Source organism: Papio anubis, chromosome 7 (assembly GCF_008728515.1).
Source record: "Papio anubis isolate 15944 chromosome 7, Panubis1.0, whole genome shotgun sequence".
Classification (NCBI taxonomy): Eukaryota; Metazoa; Chordata; class Mammalia; order Primates; family Cercopithecidae; genus Papio; species Papio anubis.
Genome location: NC_044982.1, coordinates 123,900,259 through 123,922,685, shown reverse-complemented (window position 1 = coordinate 123,922,685; position 22,427 = coordinate 123,900,259). Strand labels below are relative to the sequence as shown.

General features: G+C 52.5%; 2 protein-coding genes across 3 annotated transcripts in view; both read right to left on the bottom strand.

Moving 5' to 3' along the window:
• IGDCC3 (immunoglobulin superfamily DCC subclass member 3) overlaps positions 1-13,769 on the bottom strand; it is a 50,796-nt gene extending 37,027 nt beyond the window's left edge. For both annotated transcript variants that reach the window (XM_021940660.2, XM_021940661.2), the window contains exon 1: positions 12,363-13,769. In XM_021940660.2, the coding sequence (XP_021796352.1) occupies positions 12,363-12,483 (121 nt within the window). In that variant the 5' untranslated portion in view covers positions 12,484-13,769. The remainder of the gene's footprint in view (positions 1-12,362) is intronic.
• A 4,938-nt stretch (positions 13,770-18,707) lies between these two features.
• The window catches only part of IGDCC4 (immunoglobulin superfamily DCC subclass member 4), a 43,170-nt gene continuing 39,450 nt past the window's right edge, over positions 18,708-22,427 (bottom strand). Inside the window, exons 20-21 of the mRNA XM_031668984.1 lie at positions 22,170-22,331; positions 18,708-21,646 (exon numbers count right to left, since the gene is read on the bottom strand). Of these exons, the coding sequence (XP_031524844.1) occupies positions 21,236-21,646; positions 22,170-22,331 (573 nt within the window). The 3' untranslated portion in view covers positions 18,708-21,235. The remainder of the gene's footprint in view (positions 21,647-22,169; positions 22,332-22,427) is intronic.

The following is a 22,427-nucleotide window of genomic DNA, read 5'->3' as shown; positions in this document are numbered from 1 at the left end:
CAGGCACCTCCTGTCTCCAGGACTCCCCTGGCTTCTCTCACCTGCTGACACAAAACCTGAACAAAGGGTGCCCCCACTGGCGGGGGGTGAGGGTGGGATGGGGGGGTGCGCAGGACTCCACACTCCAGAAATGCCTGGGCCTTACTCATCCTCTCCCCTTCAGAATGATTGATGACAGGGTGGTGCTCCCTCCCACTTTCCACAAAGACAAACTGAGGCTCAGCAGTGTTCAGGGAGGAAGCTTGAACCCAGAGCCAGTCATCAGTGCAAGACTGTCTGCATCTTGCACTGGCTCCAACAACATGAGGTGTCAGACCCCAACACGGTCCTGTCGGGGTGTACTGCAGGGTGAGAACACGTGGGGTTTTATTACCAGTGAGGTTTGGGATAATTTTTTTTTTAGACGGAGTCTTACTCTGTCACCCAGGCTGGAGTGCAGTGGCCCGATCTCAGAGTGGGGTTAGTAAAAGGGGGAGAATGCTCACTGCAACCTCCATCTCCCGGGTTCCAGCAATTCTCCTGTCTCAGCCTCCAGAGTAGGTAGGATTACAGGCGCTCGCCAAGCCACCACACTCGGATAATTTTTGTATTTTTAGTAGAGACGGGGTTTCACCATGTTGGCTGGGCTGGTCTGGAACTCCTGACCTCAGGTGATCTGCCCGCCTCGGCCTCCCAAAGTGCTGGGATTACAGGTGTGACCCACCACCCCCAGCTGGTTTGGGGGTAAATTCTAGGTTGTCTTTGATTTCTCCCCACAAAAGCCCACTGGTGGAAAGGGGTTAGGTTGGGAGGGAAACATAAAAGGATGCTCATGGCAGACAGGGTCACAAACGTGGGCTCATACTCCGGGAATGATGAGCCCCCAAAACCAAGGGCCTTCAGGCTAGGGATGGGAACCAGAACCCTCACCAGAAGTCAGGCTGGGGAGCGAGTGTGCAGCACTGAGCATCCAGGGCCGCCTGCTGGACCCCCAAGAGGGTGTGGTTTGGTGCTCCCTGGAAGCAGTGGTCCCCCATTCTTGGCTCTCACTCCAGAGACCCAGTGGTTGCCCGGCCCCAGGGTCTGCCCCGTGGGCATATAATTCCATGAGGCCGTAGGCTAGGCCACCTTCCCTGGGGGCTGTGGCTATTGCCCAGGCAAGGGGACAGGACAAGGACAATCAGCTGTCTCAGCTCCTCCAGGATGATTATGGCTTTTCCCTGCTGCCCACCCTCCCCACCCCCGCCTCCTGCCAGGACCCCTGGGGAGAAGGAGCCTTCTCAAGCCATTCCCGTTCCTCTCCTGTGATTTGTTCTGAATTTTCAAACAAAGAGTAATTATGACAGATGTGGAGCAATCAGCATCATTATGCGGAAACAAGAAAGGGAAAGGGAGTGAAGAGGAGGGGGAATTTGTCTTTCCTCCGCAGGAAGAAGCAACTCCCACCTCTACCTCCAGCAGCCCCAGCCACCTCCCAGCTTTCTCTTCACTCAGGAACCCATTCCCAGCCGGCTCTTGCCCGCCTCACAGGTAGAGCAAGACTTCTCTACACAGAGCCTCCTGTAACTGGGATGTCCCAGCAGCAGCTGGGCCATGGAGTATGTAACCCTGCCTGGCCCACCCAGAAGTGGCTCCCGCCTTGGCCAGGGTTCTAAGCTGTCCTCTGTTCTCTACACTCCCCTACTCTCACATTACATGCCCCCAGGTATCTGCTTTTATTTCTGACGCATACATACTGATAGGTTCTCCAGGGGGTTGAGCCCCTGATAGAGACATTCAGGCCAGTGAACTTTTTGGGTCAGGCAGAACTGGGTTGAAATCCCAGCTTCCCCACTTACTGTGTACCTTTGGCCAAGTTAATTAATCATTCTGGGATTTCGTTTACTCATCTGTAAAACAAGACTAGTAATTCCTATTAATGGCATTGTGGGAATTAAATAAGCACAGAAAGGGCCTAGAACAATGCAGCCCCATATCACTCTGACTACATTTACTGTTACTAACTAGTTCTCTACAAGAACCAGCACATAGGTAGCCCTCACACCTGCTCAGCTCGGCCTCCAGGGTGCTTTGGAAACTCAGAGACCCTCTGCAATCTGCCATGGAGGTCAGGAGCCCACATCCAAGGCTTAACAAGCCCACATCCACAAACCAGGGCAGGACGAAAGAATAACAGAGGGGCCAGGTACAGTGGCTCACACCTGTAATCCCAGCACTTTGGGAGGTTGAGGTGGGAGGATTTCTTGAGGAGTTTGAGGCCAGCCTGAAAAATGTGGTGGAACCTAATCTCTACCAAAAATACAAAAATTAGCCGGGCGTGGTATTGTGTGCCTGTAGTCCCAGCTTTTTGGGAGGCTGAGATGGGAAGACTGCTTGAGCCCAGGAAGTTGAGGCTGCACTGAGCCAAGATCGCACCTCTGAACTCCAGCCTGGGTGACAGAGTGAGACCCTGTCTCAAAAAAGAAAAGAAAAAGAAAAACAGAAACATGCACGCCAGTGTGTCCTAGGGGAGGACCATATAAGACTCCCCCTTTCTAAACCAGAGGGCAGTGAAGAGTGAGGCACTGGGGAAGGCCAGGGTTCAGAAGCCTGATAAACCAGAGACTCCCTTATCTGCCCAGGCTGGAAGACCAGCCGTGTCCTTGGGCAGGTCACTCCCCTGGGGCTTCAGTTTTCAAGTCTGTAAAGTGAGAAAGTTGGACTAGATGAGCACCAAGGTTTTTCCCGGAGCTCTCATCCTACCAGGAGACCGGGAAGACCCCTAAGGACATAAGGGGGCTGGGAATTTTAGGATTCTATTGCTGCAGCCTGCGACTCAATGAAAGGGTTAGAACTTGGGTCTCTCTCCTGGTGGTCTGTCCCCTCCTCTCCATTTAGGTGGTCTGGTCTCCATCTGCCCACCCCAAGTCCCTGTGGCCTCTTGATGGTACCCCCACCCTCACATTCCAATGGCCTTGGGGGCAGCAGCCAGACCAGAAAGTCCAGTTCCTGCCCATTATCACTGCCTGCATCTGCACTGCAACCTAACACCAGCATTCCAGAGAGCAGCCCAGGGCTGTCCCCACCACCCACTGTGGTCAGTGTCAGTGTCAGTGGCCAGGCTCAGAGACAGGCCCCAACCCGGGCCAGGGTTCTCAGATTCCTCTCAAGAAAGGTCTGCCCCCAGAGAGCCCCTGACTTGCTGGGGGGCTATGGACCCCATCCTTTGTTGTCCTCTTTGAACCTCATCTTCCCAGTCTCTCTCCTTAGTCTCTGCAGAGGCCTGAGCTCACCTACTTCTGCTTCTGAAACAGAAATCCCACTTTAAACACAGCAGAAGATGGTAAACACAGGAACTCTCACAACTGAAGAAAGAGGCAGGCCGGGCACAGTGGTTCACACCTGTAATCCCAACACTTTGGGAGGTCAATGTGGGAGGATGGCTTGAGGCCAGGAATTTGGACCAGCCTTGGCAGCATAGTGAGACCCCATCTCTACAAAAAATTTTAAAAACTTGGCCAGGCGCGGTGGCTCATGCCTGTAATCCCAGCACTTTGGGAGGCTGAGGCGGGTGGACCACTTGAAGTCTGGAGTTTGAGACCAGCCTAACCAACATGGTGAAACCCCATCTCTACTAAAAATACAAAAATTAGCTGGGCGTGGTGGCACGGGCCTGTAGTCCCAGCTACTCAGGGGGCTGTGGCAGGAGACTCATTTAAACCCGGGAGGTGGAGGTTGCAGTGAGCTGAGATTGCGCCACTGCACTCCAGCCTGGGCGAAAGAGTGAGACATTGTCTCAAAAAAAAAAAAAAAAAAATTAAAAAACTAGCTGGATGAGGTGACACATGCCTGTAGTCCCAGCTACTCAGGAGGCTGAGGTGGGAGGGTCTCTTGAGCCCAGGAGTTCAAGGCCAAGATCACTCCACTGCATTCCAGCCTGGGCAGCAGAGTGAGATCCTATCTCTAAAGAAAAAGAAAAAAAAGGGGCAGGAAGAAGGATAGAACAATAAAGAAAGAGAAGGAGGGAGGAGGAGCTGGAGAAAGGAAGATGGTTGGGAGGACAAGGCAGGAGAAACTAGGACTGAGGGATATGAAAGACCAGTATACGAAATGTGGCCTCACAGGAAGGCAGAGGGGGCGGCAGGGGGTGAGGAGCGTCAAAGACCAAGGAGCATGGACATCAAGACCCAGAGAAGAGAGAGAGAAGGGCGGGTGGAGCCCCTGGGACACCAGCCCTCTGTGTCACATTTCCTTCCCGCCTGAGTCAGGTGAGCCAGTCCTGGCCCCCACCGGCTTGCCTGCATTAAGCCAACCCGGCCCGTGCATCTCCCTGCAGTCTGGGGTCTGCCAGCAGCTCTCCCAGCTTGCCGCTCTTTAGGCCTCTCTGCTCAGCCCCCAGCTTCCCACCTTCACTGGGTCCCAACATCTATCGTGAGTCCCTCCTCAGGGAGCCCCTCCTCAGAAAGCCCTCTCTTCTGCTCTCCTTACATCTGAGGGCAGCCACAGAGGCATTTCTTAAAACAGGTGAACAAAGTTGGGGGCAGGGAGAGCAAGCTCAGAAATCAGGGAGAGGTTCTTTTGGGGGGATGGTACAGCACAGGCCAGCAGGCTTGCCAGAGGGCAGCTAGATTTTGGGCAGCCACCCAGTGAATAAGAAAACCATGGCCCAGGCCAGGTGCGGTGGCTCACGCCTGTAATCCTCACACTTTGGGAGGCCGAGGTGGGTGGATCCCTTGAGGCCAGAAGTTCAAGACCCGCCTGGCCAACATGGTGAAACCCCGTCTCTACTAAAACTACAAGAAAATTAGCCAGGTGTGGTGGTACATGCCTATAATCTCAGCTATTAGAGAGGCTGAGGCAGGAAAATCACTTGAACCCAGGAGGTGGAGGTTGCAGTGAGCCAGGATCACCCCACTGCACTACAGCCTGGGAGACAGAGTGAGACTTCGTCTCAAAAAAAAAAAAAGGAAAAAAAAAAGGAAAAGAAAAGAAAAAGGAAAACCATGGCCCAGACTCCTAGAGGTGCTATGGCCACACCCAAACACCCCAAATGTAAGCCCCCTGCCACCTCCACCCAGTGCCCCTGGGCTTGCCCCACTCCTCTCTCACTTCAGCTGGCTGGGTAACAGTCAGTCCCTTACAAGACCTAATAAAATTATCTATCGCCTCCTCTTGCCCCAGGCGGGGTCTGTCCACTCCAGCTTTCTAGCCTGACTACTGCTGAAAGGAAGAGGGATTCCACAGGAGAGCCCTTTGAGGAAAGACAGACCCCAACCCTAGGCCCAATGACATCCTTCAGGCACACACCTGTATGCTCAGACCCACCTGGCAACACACACACACACATACACTCACTCACTACTGATCTCTACATTCCTTGTTTGCAACCAGGCTATGGCCAGAGAAAATAAAGGTGTCATAGGTTAGTTACACAGGCAGACATTTTTGGTGGAATCACTCAGTCCAGTTTAAACAAAGACAGCAGTGAACTGTTTGGTTTTTCATCCTGGGTGCTCTTCTGTTGCATTCTACGTTTATTGAAGGCTATGGAGAACAGCCTTCAAGCTGCTGTGGAAAACTCTCTCTCTCTCTCTCTCTCTCTCACACACACACACACACACACACAACCAGCCTGCAGGCACTCTGGAGAGAAGAGGGGAGAGGGAAAGGCAATACAAGAAGGCCAGGAGTGAAAAAGTCCTTTCTCCCTGGGGGTGGGGAGGGGGCAGAGGGTTAAGGGGGGCTGGGGGCCTGTTTCATTTGCAGGCTGCAAATGCCTCTCCTATTCACCGGCCCGCATTCCCAGCCAAGGCGCCTGGCCGCTGACAATGCCAGGAACAGGAACAGAGAAGATTTGCACATTGTGTTGAAGGGGCCAGCTGGCTGCCTGTGACAGTGGAGCCAAGGTGTGGGAACCAGAAGCATTCGACTTCCACACTCAAGTCCTGCGGGTGGGGGGGTGAGGGGAGGCCCTGCACACAGAGTAAGGGGGCCCTCCCCCTACAGTTGGGGGCCAATGAGCCTGGGGACATAGGCCTTGTCTGGCTAGAGAGTAAAGCCCAAGGCAGGAGACCCAAGACCCCGGCATGGAGGGGGTACCAAGCAATTTAGTCTCTGATTCACACCCCATCTGGTGAGGAAGAGAGAATCTCAGTTCCTCTAGAGATAAACACCCGGCAGCAGCACCCCAGGATCCTGCCCCGCGTGCATTATATTCCCCTGCCCATCCTCCCCGTTCACAAGCTTCTGTTCCTTTGAGCTGTGCTATCAATTACAAGGGGGGTGGGGTGGGGAGCAAAAGAGAAGCAGAGAGAGAAACAGAAGAGAGACAGAGAGACAGCTTTGTCCCAGAAGGCCACATGTTCATTTAGTTTTTACCAGGCTCCACAGGCAGGGGACATGAGAAATACAAAAGAAAGAAGCCCTTTAGGAGCTTAAAATCTAGTTGAGGAGACAGATGGAATATCCAGCCACAAAACAGTTACTTAACAATGCAAGCAGCCATCGCCGAGAGGGTTTAGCCTGAATGCCACAGACCACAAATGCTCCTTCCTTAGGAAGGGGAGGAAGATATGACTGTAAGCAGGATGGTCTTTGGGGAGGGATCAGGTATGGGAAGAACCAGGCAGAAATAGACTTGGACGAGGCCCAGGGGAGGCAGGCGCGTCCTGAGGATGGATGGATGAAAGGAAGCCTTCGTACCCCAGAGCAGAGGTGAGCCTGAGTCCAACTCCCCAACCTTATAATGATAAAAGCAAGGCCCAGAGAGGGTGGGCAACTTGTCCACAGCCACACAGGACCCCTGGTGTTCAGACAAGGGCTTTTCTACCACACACCTTCTCAGCGGTGTCAGAAAGGGTCGGTTTGTGCAGTGCTGACCGGCAGGTTAAAGTGTCTGAACTCCATCCATTTGCACCTACCTCTGAGCTGTGGCTGGGTACAGGTGAAGCCCTGGCATGAGGGCAGGCCTAGGTACGGGCACTCACTCATCGCTGGGGACAGCAGCTTCCTGCCCTAATGGATAGACAGATGTGTGTGTTTGAGGAGCTGCAGGGGAGACCTCCTCAGGCCTCCCTCAGTTGAGCGGCCTTTCAAGAAGGAGAAAAGAACTTGCATTCCACACACCAGGCCTGAGCAACTAACCTCCAGGTGATAGAGGCCTCCAGGGTTACCAGCCACTGCGCCAGGAACTACCACCCTCCAGGACCCACCTCCCTACACAGGGCATCCTAAATACCAGGCTGTACTCCCCAGCAGCTCCTGCCCGCAGTTCTCCTAACCCCCACTCCAACCTGGTTCCACAGACCTCCCCCTAGACCCTGCCCCCAGAGCCACACACCGTGGGCCTTGTTGCTGAAAAGGGACTCTAGAATACTGGTGAAACTTCCCTCCCTATGACAAGCTAGAATGATTCAAACTTCAGAAGTAGGAACTGAGGGCCTGAGAGGCTAGGTGACTTACTGAGGCGGAGAGAGCAGGGGACTAGAATTGGACTTTCTCTCCTCTCCCCATGCCCCACTGCCTCTTTCTAGGAGTCTGGGGTCACCAGGGACCTTTTTGGGAATCATATCACAACTAAAGGAGCTCAGAACTTAACATGTTTTCACCTCTGTTAGCTCCTCAAAATAATAATAGTTAACATTATTAGTACCTGGCTGGACACAGTGGCTCACACCTGTAATCCCAGCACTGTGGGAGGAGGTGCGCAGATCACTTGAGGTCAGGAGTTTGAGACCAGCCTGGCCAACATGATGAAACCCTGTCTCTACTAAAAATACAAAAATTAGCCAGGCATGGTGCCAGGCACCTGTAATCCCAGCTAGTCAGGAGCTTGAAGGAGAATCGCTTGAACCCGGGAGGCAGAGGTTGCAGTGAGCTGAGATTGCACCCTGCATTGGGTGACAGAGCGAGACTCAGTCTCAAAATATATATATATATGTATGTATATATAAAATTAGTACCTTAATAATAGGGAATGCTGCCTTTGTGCCCTGTGCTAAGCTCTTCCTGCACATTATCATAGATAATCTTCACAACATTTCTCCTTGGTATTTTTTATTATTTTATATTATTTCCCCCCATGTTATATATTTATTTATTTAGTAGAGACACGGTCTTGCTCTGTTTCCCAGGTTGGTCTCAAACTCGACTTCAAGCGATCTTCCTGCCTCAGCCTCTCAAAGTGCTGGGATTTACAGGCATGAGCCATCACGTTCCCCCATTTTAAAGATGAGGAAGCCAAGGCTCAGAGAGGTGAAGTGACTTGCCCAAGATCTCACAGCTAGCAGGTGGTGGGGCCAAGGCCCAAGCCCACCAAGCCCAGGTCTGTTTGCCACCACAACCCACACTTAAACCACTGTTGGGCCTCCCCAAGCAAGATGGCCCCAGGCTTGGAGTGAGGGTAGTCCTGGCTCTTGGAGAACCCAGCCAGGATTGAGACACCTGGGACCTCATCCTAAATTAGTGGGCAATACTGAGCACCAACAGTAATACTTGGCATTTCCTAGATGCCAAGCCCTGTGCCAGGTACTTTAGACCCATCACCTCATTTACTCCTCCAATAGCCCTGACAGACGGATGGAATGGTGCACATTGTTTTCAGATGAAGGTACAGAGTCTCAAGAGGGCTAAGTAACTCCTGCCAAGGGCATTGACTATTGAGTGGCAGAGCTGGGGTTCAGACCCATGGAAGTCTGGCCCTGAAGCCCTTGTTCCAGAGGCTTCACTATGCTGCCTGAAGACCCCCACAGTGGAGGTTATGACGTGGGAGTGGTCTCTGCTAATCCCTTGCTACTCAGAATACGGCCTGTGGACCAGCTGTATTGGCAATACCTGGGCTTTTGTCAGTCCTTGGCCTAGATTATGAATTCAAAATCTGAATGTTATCAAGATTCACGGCGATTCACGGGCTCAGTAAGGTTTAGGAAGTCCTGCACTATATCACAGAGCTGAATACCCCGGTTCCCCAAGAGGCCTGAGATCAAGAATTAAGGCTAGGAAAGAGGGGCAGGGATTGAGGGTGACAGGGACTCGGGGTGGGTCCCCCATCCTCCTCCTTGTAGCTAGTCCATCCCTTTTTGGAGTCATTCAGGCACACAGGCCTCAGGTATGAGTCAATGAACACATTCCCCAGGGTCAGCCCCTTTAGAGGGATCGCGGAGGGTCTCACTGGCCAGGCCAGGTTCAGCCCACACCCTGAGGCTTGGGAGAACCCTCAGTCCTCCCAGGAAGGGGTTAAAACAAAACAAGATGCACTCTGGCTCCAATAATTCCACTCCCTGATAGATTTCCCTGGAGAACTCCCTAAATGAATCCCAGCGAGGGAGAAAGCAGGGGCCGGGAGCAGAGTCAGGCAGTTTGCTTTTGCTGGAGATTAACCTCCATGGGCAGCCAAGATTACATTTAAAGACCATGTCAGTGAAACTGCCTTTAAATGAGGAGTGCAGTGCCGGTTCCCGTTACTGAGTGCCTCCTGCGTGCCAGGCAAAGTGTGGGGTGTGCTGGTCCTCACAGCCACCCTACCAGGCAGGATCACATGCATGTTTCACAGGCAAGGAAACTGGGATGAGGGAGCATTAACTTGTCCAGGGTCTCATCCTTAACAAGTCTCAATTTTCAGCCCCCAAACTACAAGCACATGGAGCTGCAAGGCAGAGTCTAGGGCTCCCAAGCATGAACACTCTTAGGATCTTGAGCTGTCCCATTCTAAAGGGGAAACACTTGAAACTGAAGCCCCAAAGGAATCAGCCTGCGGTGTAGCCACTCTGGCCAGGCTGTCTTTTGAGGACAGCATCTGAACCCCCTGGGATGGAAGGGCGTGCATTTCCAACCATCGGCCTCTGGCCCAGAGCTCAGATGCCCAGCAGACCCACCCCCATAGACCTGAACACCCATCTGCCTCCCTGGGTTAGTCTGCTGGGTGAACTGTGAGTCTACAAGGGGTGCTTAGCATGCCCCCTCCCCACGGGCCCCTGTGGAGCAAGCAGGAGAAGCAGGGGCCTCCAGAGGCCTCCTCACACCTTTTCAGAAAGGCACCCTCCTGTGTCACACAACATCTGCAGTGCCGGCAGGCACACAGGCAGGGAGTTATTACGAAGGAGGAAACCCAGGCAGCTAATCAGCTTTGGAGGTTTCTAGGGACATCAGCCTGTGAAGTGAGAAAAGGGGATCCAGCCGCACCGTTGCTTGGCATCTGAGCATTCTCCCATGGGACCACAGCCTTGCAGGGGAGAGAGGGGCCATGTCAGACTGCCAGAGCTTAGAGGCAAACCCCCCAGCTGTCTCCAGGACCCCAAAGGATTAACCAAGCTGACCCCACCCACAGCTTAATTTCTTGTACTATATTGTTAGGAGTTTAAAGAAACCAAACATCTTGAAGGTGTTACCATTTATAAAAAAGCACATTTACAATTAGCTATATATATATAAGCCCCTGGGGATTTATCTCCCGGGATTCTAGGCTGGTGATGCAAAGGCCTCAGCAGGGGCCATCTATATCTCAGCATTGACACAGGCCAGGGAGGGTATGGGGAGCATCTCCCTGAGGAGTCTCATCTCTCCGGTCTGCAAATCTTACTGGGGTCCCCACCCTCTGTCCACACTTCCCTTCCTCACACCCAGCCATCTGCTCAGAGGCTGCACCAGCCTTCCCCTGCACTGCCGGGAGGGCCACGAGATGAGGGTGGCTGAGCCAGAAGTGATTTGGTCTCAAAGTCCAGGGCTGCCTCCCAGCGAGCTCCATATGGGGGCCTGGATCAGCCTTCCTCAGAACAAAGGGGTATCTTAAACCCAGCGAGAGGGCTCCTGCCTCAAACTGATTCATCACTCACCAGCCGTTCAGAGCAACTGTGCAAATGCCCTCAGAGCCAGGAAGAAACTTGTCAGTGATCAGACAGGAAAGAGGCGGCGTGCCACAGGAGCTAAGTGGGAGGGTGTGGGTTCAGGCTGCCCAGATGACAGTCCTGGCTCTTCTGCTACCAGAATGCCATTGAGTCCCCCTAAGGCTCAGTTTTCTCTTCTGTAAAAGGGGGATGATAATGACCTATCTTCCATTCTTCCAGGGCTGTTGTTACGACAAAATGAAGTAATTCATGTAAAGCACTTGGGCAGGTTGCCCAGCATGCAGCAAGTGCTTAAAAAGTGTTAGCTGGACCTGGGTGCAGGAGCTCACGCCTGTAATCCTAGCACTTTGGGAGGCTGAGGCGGGAGGATCACTTGAGGCCAAGAGTTCGAGACCAGCCCAGTCAACATGGCGAAATCCCATCTTTACCAAAAAACTCAAAAAGTAGCCGGGCGTAATGGTGCACACCTGTAATCCCAGTTACTGGGGAAGCTGAGGCACACTAATCGCTTGAACCTGGGAGACAGGTTGCAGTGAGTCAAGATCATACCACTGCACTCCGGCCTGGGTGATAGAACAAGACTCCGTCTCAAAAAAAAAAAAAAAAGAAAAAAGAAAAAAGTGTTAACTAGAATTGTTACCAATAGTCAAAGCAGCCTCTTTAAAGGAACACCCCCTTCCAGAGATCCAGAGATATGAGATGGAGAACATTTTCTACTTGCCAAAACTTCTGTCCTTTTTCAACCATGACCTCACTGCCCACAGCTTGCCACCTCCCTGGGATACATGGAGAATTTTGATTTATGCAACACACTCCCAGTGTGCACAGATTCAACAATAACATAATTTTTGCAGGACAGGGCAGTTAAACCACAGTCATCATTTCATCACCACAACTGACAATCAAGCAGCACAAGCAAAGCACAATTCCAGAGCTGAAACATCTTGCCTCGCCTTTTCTCTCCCCTTCAAAAACACACATTAGCATGAAGGTGAGTAGGAGTGATGTCATCACTGAGATAATTCTGAAATTATCCTACCATATTTTTTTAATGCAAACTGTTAACAAGCTCCAGAATTTCATTACTGGTATATAGAGGTCTTATCCTACCCAAGGGTTTACATTAATTTAAGCACATAATTTAAAATTGAATGTAGCCAAAATTACCGTTCAAAAATGTCTTTAATCACCCTTAAAGTATGGGAATGATTTATCTTTATACACAAGAATCAAACTCAGTGAACTGGGATGCTCAAAGTATGACAGACATATGGAAACTAAGACATGCCGACCCAAGAACTGGGTAAAGCTTTCTCCCTGACTGCCCTGTGGGTGTTTGGCTACAATCTTGCCAATTCACATTCCAGTCAGTTAAACAAGCATGTGATATAATTCCACCACCACAAATCACTGCCATGCACCTCAAAACCGACCCGTGCTGAGAAATTAGTCCTCCAGAAGGCTGCATGAGATGGAACCACACCCGCTGCCGTCGTGCCCTAGGCTGACCCTGGATCACCAGCTGGCTTCCTCAGCAAGGGAAAACAAGGGATATCCACTTACTTGCAGCCTGAATGCGAGCCTTCCGGCTGACCACCAGCCCAAAGCGGTTCTGGGCCACACACTCATAGTCACCTTCATCTGAAGGGCTGCCTCCCCGCTCCAGCCTGAAGTGATGGATCATCAAGGACCCATTGGCCAGCAAGGTGGAGTGGGTACTCTCTGGCAGCTCTACCCCATTCTTCCTCCAGGTGATTCGCACTGGAGGGGTCCCCTCCACTTTGCAGTCCAGCACTATAGGCTGCCCGGGGACGGCAACATCATCACTTGGCTCCACAGCAAATGCCAGTTCGGCAGAGTGGCCAAGACCTGCATTGGGGAAGGGGAGATGGAAGGAAATAGGGATGTTAGTGTGAAATGAGCATCCAGGAAGAACTCTACCCACATGGTTCCAAGTTCCTTGGGTCTATGCACCCCATTCCCATGTTTCTGTAATGTTAATAGGAATTCCTATTATATACAGTACCTTATGCATTACAAAGTGTCATCCAAGGCAGTACTTTCCTTAATCATCAGACCATCTCAGAGATGGATATTATTTGTACCATTTCCTCTTTCACAGGTGAGAAAACTGAAGCCCAGAGACGTCAAGTGACTTGCCCAGGGTCTCACAGTCAGTAGCTGCAAAACTGAGACCCAAAAGCAAGACTGACTCCAATACAGCTGCTGCTACTTCAGTGGTCACCCTGGGTAAGCACTGAAACCTCACAGACCTTCAGGGTGTGACCTTAGGTAAAGTATTCAACATGTTCTAGCTTCTCATTCCTCATCTGTTTAGATCAAGGAAGAACAATGGGGCTTGGGTCATAGGGTTCTACGACATGATTAACTGACTCAAAGGCACTATGAAAAATTTAAATTTCTGAAGAAATACAGAGGGACATAGTAATAAATCATGCTGCTTTTTGCTGGCCAAAACCCAACAGAGGCCTGGTCCAATGCCTGGCAGGGAGCAGGGTGTGTAGTCCCAGTACCCAGGGTACAGACTAGGTTGTGGCCCCATTGCCCCTCCCCTCTGGCACTCTGTCCTTTTGCCTTTGTCATAGGGAGAGATGAAGGTAGCAAACACCAAGTATGGTTTTCCAAAACCAAGGAAGAGGGTGCTCCTAGAACCTTTACTTCCAGCCAACCTCTCTGCTCCTGCAGGAGAAGAGAAATGAGCAGAAAAAGGAGGAGGCCAAAGAATAGATGGGGCTAAGGTCGATCAGGGAATCAGAAGCCCAGCTGGAGGGACAAGCACTCCAGTCCCAGGCATGATGCCAAGTCACCAACTTCTCCAGCAAGCAACGTACCAGACCAGTTACAACTCCACTCCAGGAGGAATGAACCCACATGGTCTGAAAGGGCAGTCACAGACCCCTCCTCACATTTCCAGATAACTAGCGATCCTGGAGCTGGCCCTTCCCCAGCAGACTAGGGCCCTCCCTGGCTGGGGGAGATGGGGAAGTGGGAGGGGAGAAAGGAGGGGCGTTTGGGTTATAGGCATTCCCCGCCCCGCGCCCCCTGCCCCGGCCCCGCGCCCCCTGCCCAGGGAGATGTAATGTTTTAAGACTTTTTAGGATCGCACTTATTCAAACCCCTGCGCATCTTCCCCATGTCATGAGTTCACCCGTCTTAGCCCCCAATCCAACCCCGGCATAGCTGTCGGGGGATAAAGTTTTTCCTTGATGCGGACGCGATCTTCTACTTCTTGAGAGAGGAGTGGAGACAGAATAGCCCAGATGAGTGTCTGTGGGGAACTTGATGTGGGAGGGGTAAGGGACTAGATTTGCACTCTCCTCCCGGGAGATGGGACCACTGCAGCCACTAAAGGGAAGAGCGTGGTGGTGACCGAGCTCCAGGCAGCGGAGCTGGCGGACCGCGAGAGCCAGGGGTAGGGTCTCCGCGTGTGCACGCTTCGGGGAAGGGCAGGGGCACGTGAGCATCCCCGCGGCTCGCTCGCTCTCGCTCTTGGTGGCTTCTCCTCTCCTTGGCTCACGGGCTCTGTCCCGGGTCGCTTCCTAGCCACGCACCGCCCTCCAGGAATCTCCCTCCTCCTCTTCTCCGGCTCTCCCGCGCACTCCTCAGCCCAGTACCAGCTCCAAATGCGGGACGTGCCATCTCCGCCCAGTGCAGCTGGCAGGGTCCCGCTGTCCGCCCCCCAGACTGCTGTCCCCTGCCTCGGCTGCCTCGGGCTATATCCACGGCCGGGCACCGAGCACCCCAGCTCGTCCGCCTCGGTCGGCGCTTAGCCGTGCGGTCTCCCCTGGCTCGTTTCCCTCTGTCTCCACGCCAGCCCGCCCCGCTTGCTCCCGCTTCGCTGCACTCCTTGCCCCTCAGTCTGGGCTCCGGGTCCTGCCCCAGTCTTCTTCCGGGGGGCTCCGTCCTCAGCACGCCCCTAGGGCCCCCGACAGTCCGGCCTTGGTGCCCTCTCCCCGTCCCGATCCGCTGGGTCCCTCCCGCGCGAGGTCCGCGCCGCTCTCCCCGGGTCCGCCCCTCGCGCCCGCTCCCTCCCTGCTCGCCCTTCCCCTGGCTCCGTCCGCAGCCGCCTGGGCCGGACGCTTTCGCTCACCCTCGCTCGGCGCGGGCAGCAGCAGCAACAGCAGCGGCAACAGGAGCCGGGGCCAGCGCGGGGCGGGCGGGCGGCGCGGAGACGCGGCGCGCTGCACAGCCATGGGGCTCTCGGTCCGCTCGGCTCGGCGACGCGCGGCTCCCGGGCCTCTCGCGGCTCACAGCGTCCCGCGGGGCCGGCGCCGGGGCCAGGGCTGGGGCTCCGGCCGGGGCCGAGCCCGGGCGGTGGGGGACTGGAGCCGCATGCCTGCTCAGGAGCGCGGGGGGCGCAGGGGGAGCGCCGCTTGCGCCATCTTGCACCCACCCGGGCGATCTGTCAGCCTCGCCCGGGGTGCGCGCTGCACACTCGCACCGCTCGCGGCCGCCCCGCCCTCCTCCCCAGCCCGCCGCCCCCCTCCTCTCTCCTCTCCGCTCCCGGTCCCCTCCCCCAGCCCCCTCTCCCCGGAGGCCCGGTCTGGGGAACAAAAGAGCCGGCGAGCGCTTTAAGCGGCCGGACATTCCCGGCTGCGCGGCGGACGCGCCCCCTGCGCTTTGAACTGTGGCTGGAGCGGCCGGCGCCGTCCCGGGCTGCAGCCGGGTATCCCCTCCCCGCGGGCTAGCCCGGGACCTGGGGGGCTGAGGAAGTGGACACCCAGCGGACTGGGGAGTGGGTCCAGGCTGCGGAAAGACACTCACAGCTGCGGGATTTGCTCTGACCCACTCTTTCTGCTGCGCCCTCCTCCAAGTCCATATTTTAGAGATAATTCTCTAAAAAGCTGCGTAAAGTTGTCAAAGATTAAGTTTTCCATGGATTTCTGGTCCTTCCACTCAAAGGATAGATCCTGTAGCTGCCAGACTGGCTTCTCAGGGCCGAGGAGTCCTGGCGCTCCGCTGGGGAGGATTGCCTGGAGAGAGCGGACCCAGCAGGACAATGAGAGCTCTAAATGGGCCTGGCTTCCAACCTGGGTTCTGCCTGCTGCCTAGCCCAGTCACTCTCACTGAGCTCATCTGAAGGATGAAAATAATCTTATCTCTCCTGTTCATCCCTAGAGACCTTTAAACCGCAGAGGTCCTGACAAATGACCTGGTAACTGGAAAAGCACATAGAAACTTAAAATTGCCAGTAATGTTTCTGCGCCACAAAGAAGGCCCTCAATCGTTCATGTCAGAGAACGTATAAGGAGACAACATAGGTTCCATGTGAGAATGTTAGAGAAGATAAGCAAGTCTTTTAGGAGAGACATACCCATACTAGCCCTCAGAGATCTTGAATCTCAGCCACTCGCTATTAAATGGTCTTCTGCTGAGTCCAGCATGACGGACTAGTCCATCAAAATTATTGAGCAGCTACTAAGTTCTAGGAGCTAGAGATTTAAAGGTGGCAGGCTAGGCTTGGTGGCTCACACCTGTGATCCTAGCACTTTAGGAGGCCGAGGTGGGCAGATCACTTGAGCCCAGGAGTTCAAGACCAGCCAGGGCAACATGGTGAAAACTTGTCTCTATGAAAAATACAAACCTTAGCCAGGCATGGTGGTGCATGCCTGTAGTCCCTCTGTGTTCCAGCCTGGGCAACAGAGACCCTGTCTCAATCAATCAATCAATCAATCAGTGTTGGCCTAATGTATCTATTTGCTCCTTTGGCACTGGACTGAGATGGCAGAGGAAAAACTAAGTCTCTCTTTTGATACCACCTCTGGAACTTTGGGACCATGTACAAAATTAACTTTGGGCCGGGCACAGTGGCTCATGCCTAGTAATCCCAGCACTTTGGGAAGCCGAGGTGGGTGGATTACCTGATGTCAGGAGTTCGAGACCAGCCTGACCAACATGGTGAAACACCATCTCTATTAAAAATACAAAAAAATTAGCCGGGCATGGTGGCAGGCGCCTATAATCCCAGCTACTCGGGAGGCTGAGGCAGGAAAATAGCTTGAACCCGGGAGGCAGAGGTTGCAGTGAGCTGAGATTGCACCATTGCACTCCAGCCTGGGCGACAGAGCAAGACTCTGTCTCAAAACAAACAAACAAAAAACTAACTTTGATACAGTAAGTAAGGAAGTACAGGCCTCCAGAAATCAGAGTGCCTGCAGATGGACAGGTTTACTAATGATGGGGTTGGCATAGCTCAGGAATATTCACTCCGGGTAGCTACTGGAAGATGAGCCTGAGAAGCAGGACATGAGGCATGTGAGCAGCAGGAAGCAATGGAAAAATTCCAGGTCGAGGATCCCAATGTGCCAAAGCCCTATTGGATTTCATTGTGAGAAAGGGTGGGAGTGGCGGTCTACTGGCCTTAGGAAAGGGAGGGGAAGAGCCCTCCCTGGGCCTAAAATCTTGGAACTCCCTCCTGCAGGGCTTGAATTCTCAACAACCCCTTCTTGGCTTGTCCTGGACTCTGAAGAGGTCAAATTGGTGTCTTGAATTGCTGTCATTTTAAATTCATTTTGACAAGTGTTTAATTCTTCTTTATCACAACCCTTGGTCTGAGAGTGATATGCAAATAATGGCTATTCTGCCGAGTGCAAAATGTGCAGTATCTCTCTGTCTGATCTGTCAATTAACTCTGGGTCTGGCCCACCAGCCACTTTGGGGGTGGTCCCAAGCAAAGCAGCCTCCAGCTCTTGATTCCCTCCAATAGAAAGCATGTTCTGGACTCTGTAAAGATCTTAGCAGACAGCAGCTGCCAACTGTGATGCCAAGATGTGTGTGGGGTGTGAGTGTGGAGTTTTGCGTGTGAGATTGTGTGTACATTTGCATTAACGGACAGACACAAGGGTGTTTGTGCAGGCAAGTATGCATCTACGGGTCTCTGAGCTTGTACACACAGTGCACGTGTGTGTGATTGTGTGGCCATGAATAATGTTGGTGACCAGAGTTATAAAGAAGAATAGTTGTGGAGCCCAAATCTCTGGAGTTGTTCCCTCTTTCCTGCACCCAAAAAAGTTCAGAGAAATGTGTGCCCAGATGGAAAGAGATCCCCAGAGAGTCTAAGGAAGTGCCATCAAAGAACGCATCTTTCCTAAGTTTACATCTTTTTCCTAAGTGCCTGTTGAGGGAGGAAGATGGTTTAGTTCTTTCCCATGACCACCTGCTCTTTACCTTCAAAAACCACCATTTTGAGCTGGGTGCAGGGGCTCATGCCTGTAATTCTAGCACTTTGGGAGGCCGAGGTGGGCAGATTACGTGAGGTCAGGAGTTTGAGACCAGCCTGGTTAACATGAAACCCTGTCTCTACTAAAAATACAAAAATTAGCTGGGCGTGGTGGTGCACACCTGAAATCCCAGCTACTCGGGAGGCTGAGGCAAGAGAATCACTTGAACCCAGGAGGCACAGGTTGCAGTGAGCCGAGATCATGCCACTGCACTCTAGCCTAGGTGACAGAGTGAGATTAGTCTGAAAAAACAAACAAAACACTATTTTGGGCCAAGGGGCATAGGCTCATGCCTATAATCTGAGCACTTTTCGAAGCTGAGGCAGGAGGATGGCTTTAGCCCAGGAGTTCGAGACCAGTCTGGGTAAGATAACGAGACCACATCTCTATAAAAAATTTTTTAAATATTAGCCAGGCATGGTGGCATGTGCCTGTAGTCCCAGCTACTAGGGAGACTGCAGTGACAAGACTGCTTGAGCCCAGGAGATTGAGTCTGCAACGAGCTATGATTGTGCCACCACACTCCAGCATGGGCGACAGAGAGAGATCCTGTCTCAAAAACAACAACAACAACAACAACAACATTTCCCATCCCAGTAAGAAATAAACTCCGTAGGGCAGAAAGGCTGAGGAAATTCTAGTCATAGTCAATGGTTCCAGAAGAGAATTCCACATTTCTGGAAAATAGTTTATTAATTCATTATAAGGACAGATACATGAATCAATGCCTTAGCTTAACACTAAAGAATATCATATTTGTAAGGAGAAGAAAAACGCTGGAAGGATAATTAAATAGTACAGCATAAACTAAATACAGATGAATAAATGAGCAAGTACTGATTACACTTGTCATGCATCAAGAAAAGGAAGATTTTTAATTGAGACTCAAAAAACTTAAGGCATCAATGGTAGGTGACAAAGGGATTAATACCCTGTAAAAGGCCAATAGATTCTTTTCTAATAAAAATACTGCTACAAAGACACAAACCTAACACTTCCAAATTACCCAGAGCCCAAATCATATATAATGCTAGTGAGAAATGGCCACTTTCTTATCAACTGTGAGTTATAGGCAGATACCAGATTTATTACTTATTTGCTTTTGAGAAACAATTTTCCACCCAACCTAATGGGTTATAAATTGTCTCATTTGCAGCTATTTAATTTAAACCAGAACCTCAGTGCCTGTTAAACAAGAACATGAAAAATGACTATGTGGTGTAATGCTAAGAGCCTACTGTTAAAACAGCCATTTAATTCAGGGCAGTTTTTTTTTTTTTTTCTTCTTAAAAAAAAAAAAATCAAACCAGCAAAATAAAATGAGGCTTTTGACCTTCAGAGCAATGATGAAACATACACAGTGGTGTTAGCCACAGCAGCGCTGAATGCTACAGAAATAGTACAAGTGACAATTCTGTCTTTAACGAGATACAAAACCAACATTAATAATCTTTAGTGTTATCATAGGCTGGCTGAAGGAGGGGGAGGAGGTGGAAATGTAGGTGCAGACATCAACAGTGAGTGACACCCGAGTGTAATAAACACAGATGCTTTCAGGGTTTGAGGAAGCCGCAACTGTGCTGAGAGACATTTCACCATTAAAAAAAAAAAAGGAAAAATGGACTGGTTATTTCGAATTTGGCTCAGAAGCCAGAGTTAACTCTTGATGTGCCGATCAGACACCATTAGGGAGTAAAGACGCTAACTTTCTATGCTCCTACGAGAGGGCTGAGGTGAAAAATCAAATCAATGACATTGTTTTCATTACACATAAAATAGAAGTCAAGCTTGTCCCTGTGCAGCAGGTGAACAGAAAATGACTTGAGGATTCAATTTAAAGAAAAAACAAACTGAAATGAGCTAATCCTTTTCCTGTGCAAAGACCTCCCTGCCAGCACCCCAGAAAGTGACATTTCTGTCATCCCCAACCCAGATCAAGTCAAGCCTCACAGGGTGGGAAGGGCCTCCCTGAACTCTCACTCCCCTTCTCCTCATTTAGCTTCTTCTGGAAGAAAGGCCCCAAATCATCTCCATCCAGTAAACTTGACCCCCTGCATAGAAGGGAGGGCATCTTTTAATTCTGAGCCTCTGGATCACAGTCCCCTTCCCTGTCTCAAACATTCCCCTCTGACTTGGATCCATCCATGGAGAACCCCCGGATCCCAATCCCAAAGTCAAGATGCAGGGAAGCCAGGTCTTCCCCACACCGGCCGGGCACTGGGCGTGGGCGGCCTGCCTGGGGCGGGGCAAGCAGAAGCACTGAGTGAAGAGGAGGCAGGAGGATGGCAGGCGAGCGCACGGCAGCTGCGGATACAGGAGGGGCACGGGGGCCTTGAAGCACACATGAGGTAGTCACGTTGTTAGAGAAGGGTGCAGAGTTTGAACCCAGGCAGGAGAACCAGATGACACAGTCTGGGAGAGGTGCGAGAGATAGCAGAGGAAGGAAAATAGGAGAGAGGAAAGGAAAGAGTACCTGGGAGCAAGAGAAGAGCACTGGTGCTGGGAGAGTGAGGTGACTGGGAGACAGACCACTAGAGCAGCCAGGGGCAAGGAAGGAGGGCAAGAGTGAGAGAAAGCGGATTTTCAAAACCAGGCACTTCCCAAATTACAAAATTAAATGCAGAGTTGCTCAGAGGGGAGCCAGGGTCACCCTCCCTTTTTGGGCAATAAGAAGCTGGGAGGTGATGCAGCTGAAATGCTAGGCATTCAGAGTCTGCTTGCACTCAACCCAGCCAGACAGGAAAATGGGCTGGGACTGTCTTTGTCAGACAGGCATTGGAGACACTCTCAGAGTGTGTAATAAAAGGCTGGGTGATGGAGGTGGGGGCCCACAGGGCTGGGGACTGACCACTCTGGGGCACCGTCCTGACCTGGAGGACCAATCTGGCTGTGGTGACCATTGCCTGGGCCAAGGTTTCCCAGCTCACCAACCAGTACACATACATGCACTTCACACATGTGCACATCACATGTAGCTATGTCTCGTATGTCTTTCACATGTCACATGTGTATCACAAAGAGTATGGGGGTAGTGAATAATCCATGTTTTCCTCTCCCCCCAGCCAAAGCACCTTAGGAAGCTCCAAAGGGCTTGACGATGTATCTACAGGCACACATGTGGACATGCATGGCCACAGGTGTTGCATCCTGTGTGACCCATACCTGCCTACCCCAAACTACACCCTCTGGGAGGAGCTAGGCAGAGGAGGAGACCGGGGATCTGGGCAGGCCTGGGCTGGCTCCTAGAGGGCAGGGGGCTTTGAGCTGGCAGCTGTCTCCAGGGGTCTCCTCCAGCACTTTGCCTGGCTGGAGGTCTGGGTAGGAGCAGGAAGCACTGGCTGCCTCTGGCAAGCAGGTAAGTCTGTCTGGCCCAGGGGCTGCCAGCTCACACCCTCCAAGCTCCCTGTCCAACCAGGCTGACCCCTGCCCTGGATCCCCAACACCCAAGGTGAGATCAGGAGCCTCCGGAGGCAGGGGGTCCTCAGGCTCCAGGTCTTGGAGATGGAGGTCAGGGTTCCCGTTAGATGCACTAAAGTCAGAGTGGACAATGACTTCGGCCTCCACCTGGTTCCTGCAGGCTGGGGGTGACTTCTTCCTCCCATTGCCCTGATCAGAGCAGAGAACACAAAGTGACCATTTCTGAGAGTAATCCTCAGAATGACCAGCTTACATGGGGCAGAGAGACTGACCCTTCATCAGAGTAGGTATCACATGGGAGCTGGTAAAGGATACACAGGAACTGTTCGAACCTATGCCAAGGCAGGGAATGATGGAATCTTCCCATTTGCCCTCATCCAGGAGTTTCAGGAGTACCAGACTCAGGGCCTCTGGGGAGAGGAGGAAGGGCTGAGCATGCTCAGGCCAGCCACACCCTCAGATCCACGAAACTGCTGTGGCCCACTTAGGTCTGGGTAGAGGAGGGACTGTTTTCAACCCAGGTTGAAACAGGTTCCTGCAAACTGGCCTGCCCTCCCCCTACTCAACCTTTGGAGGCTCCAGGGGTCTTCTGACTAGACTTCTATCCCCGGGGAAGTTACCACCCAGGGGTCTCCAGAGAACTCATTACTTCCTCTTCACTAGCACAGAGACCCTTTCCTCCTTTCCTGCCCCTTCCTTCCAGGACGCTGACCTTTATGGCGTCGTACACCAGAGCCTGCAGCAACAGCGTCTGCCCAGTTCCAGCAGGGGGCAGCAGGGCCCGGGTCAGAGCCGGCCGGGGGCCTGCCTGGGGCAGCTCACAGCCTGCCCAGGAGCCAGCCCAGTTCGGACCGCTTGGTTGAGCCCAAGAGATCTGCACAGGGGAAAGAAGGGGACACTAAGGGGCACAACTAGGATTGGCTGGGAGAGGGAAGCCCAGGGGAGGGAATTGGGAGGGGCCCCGGGAGAG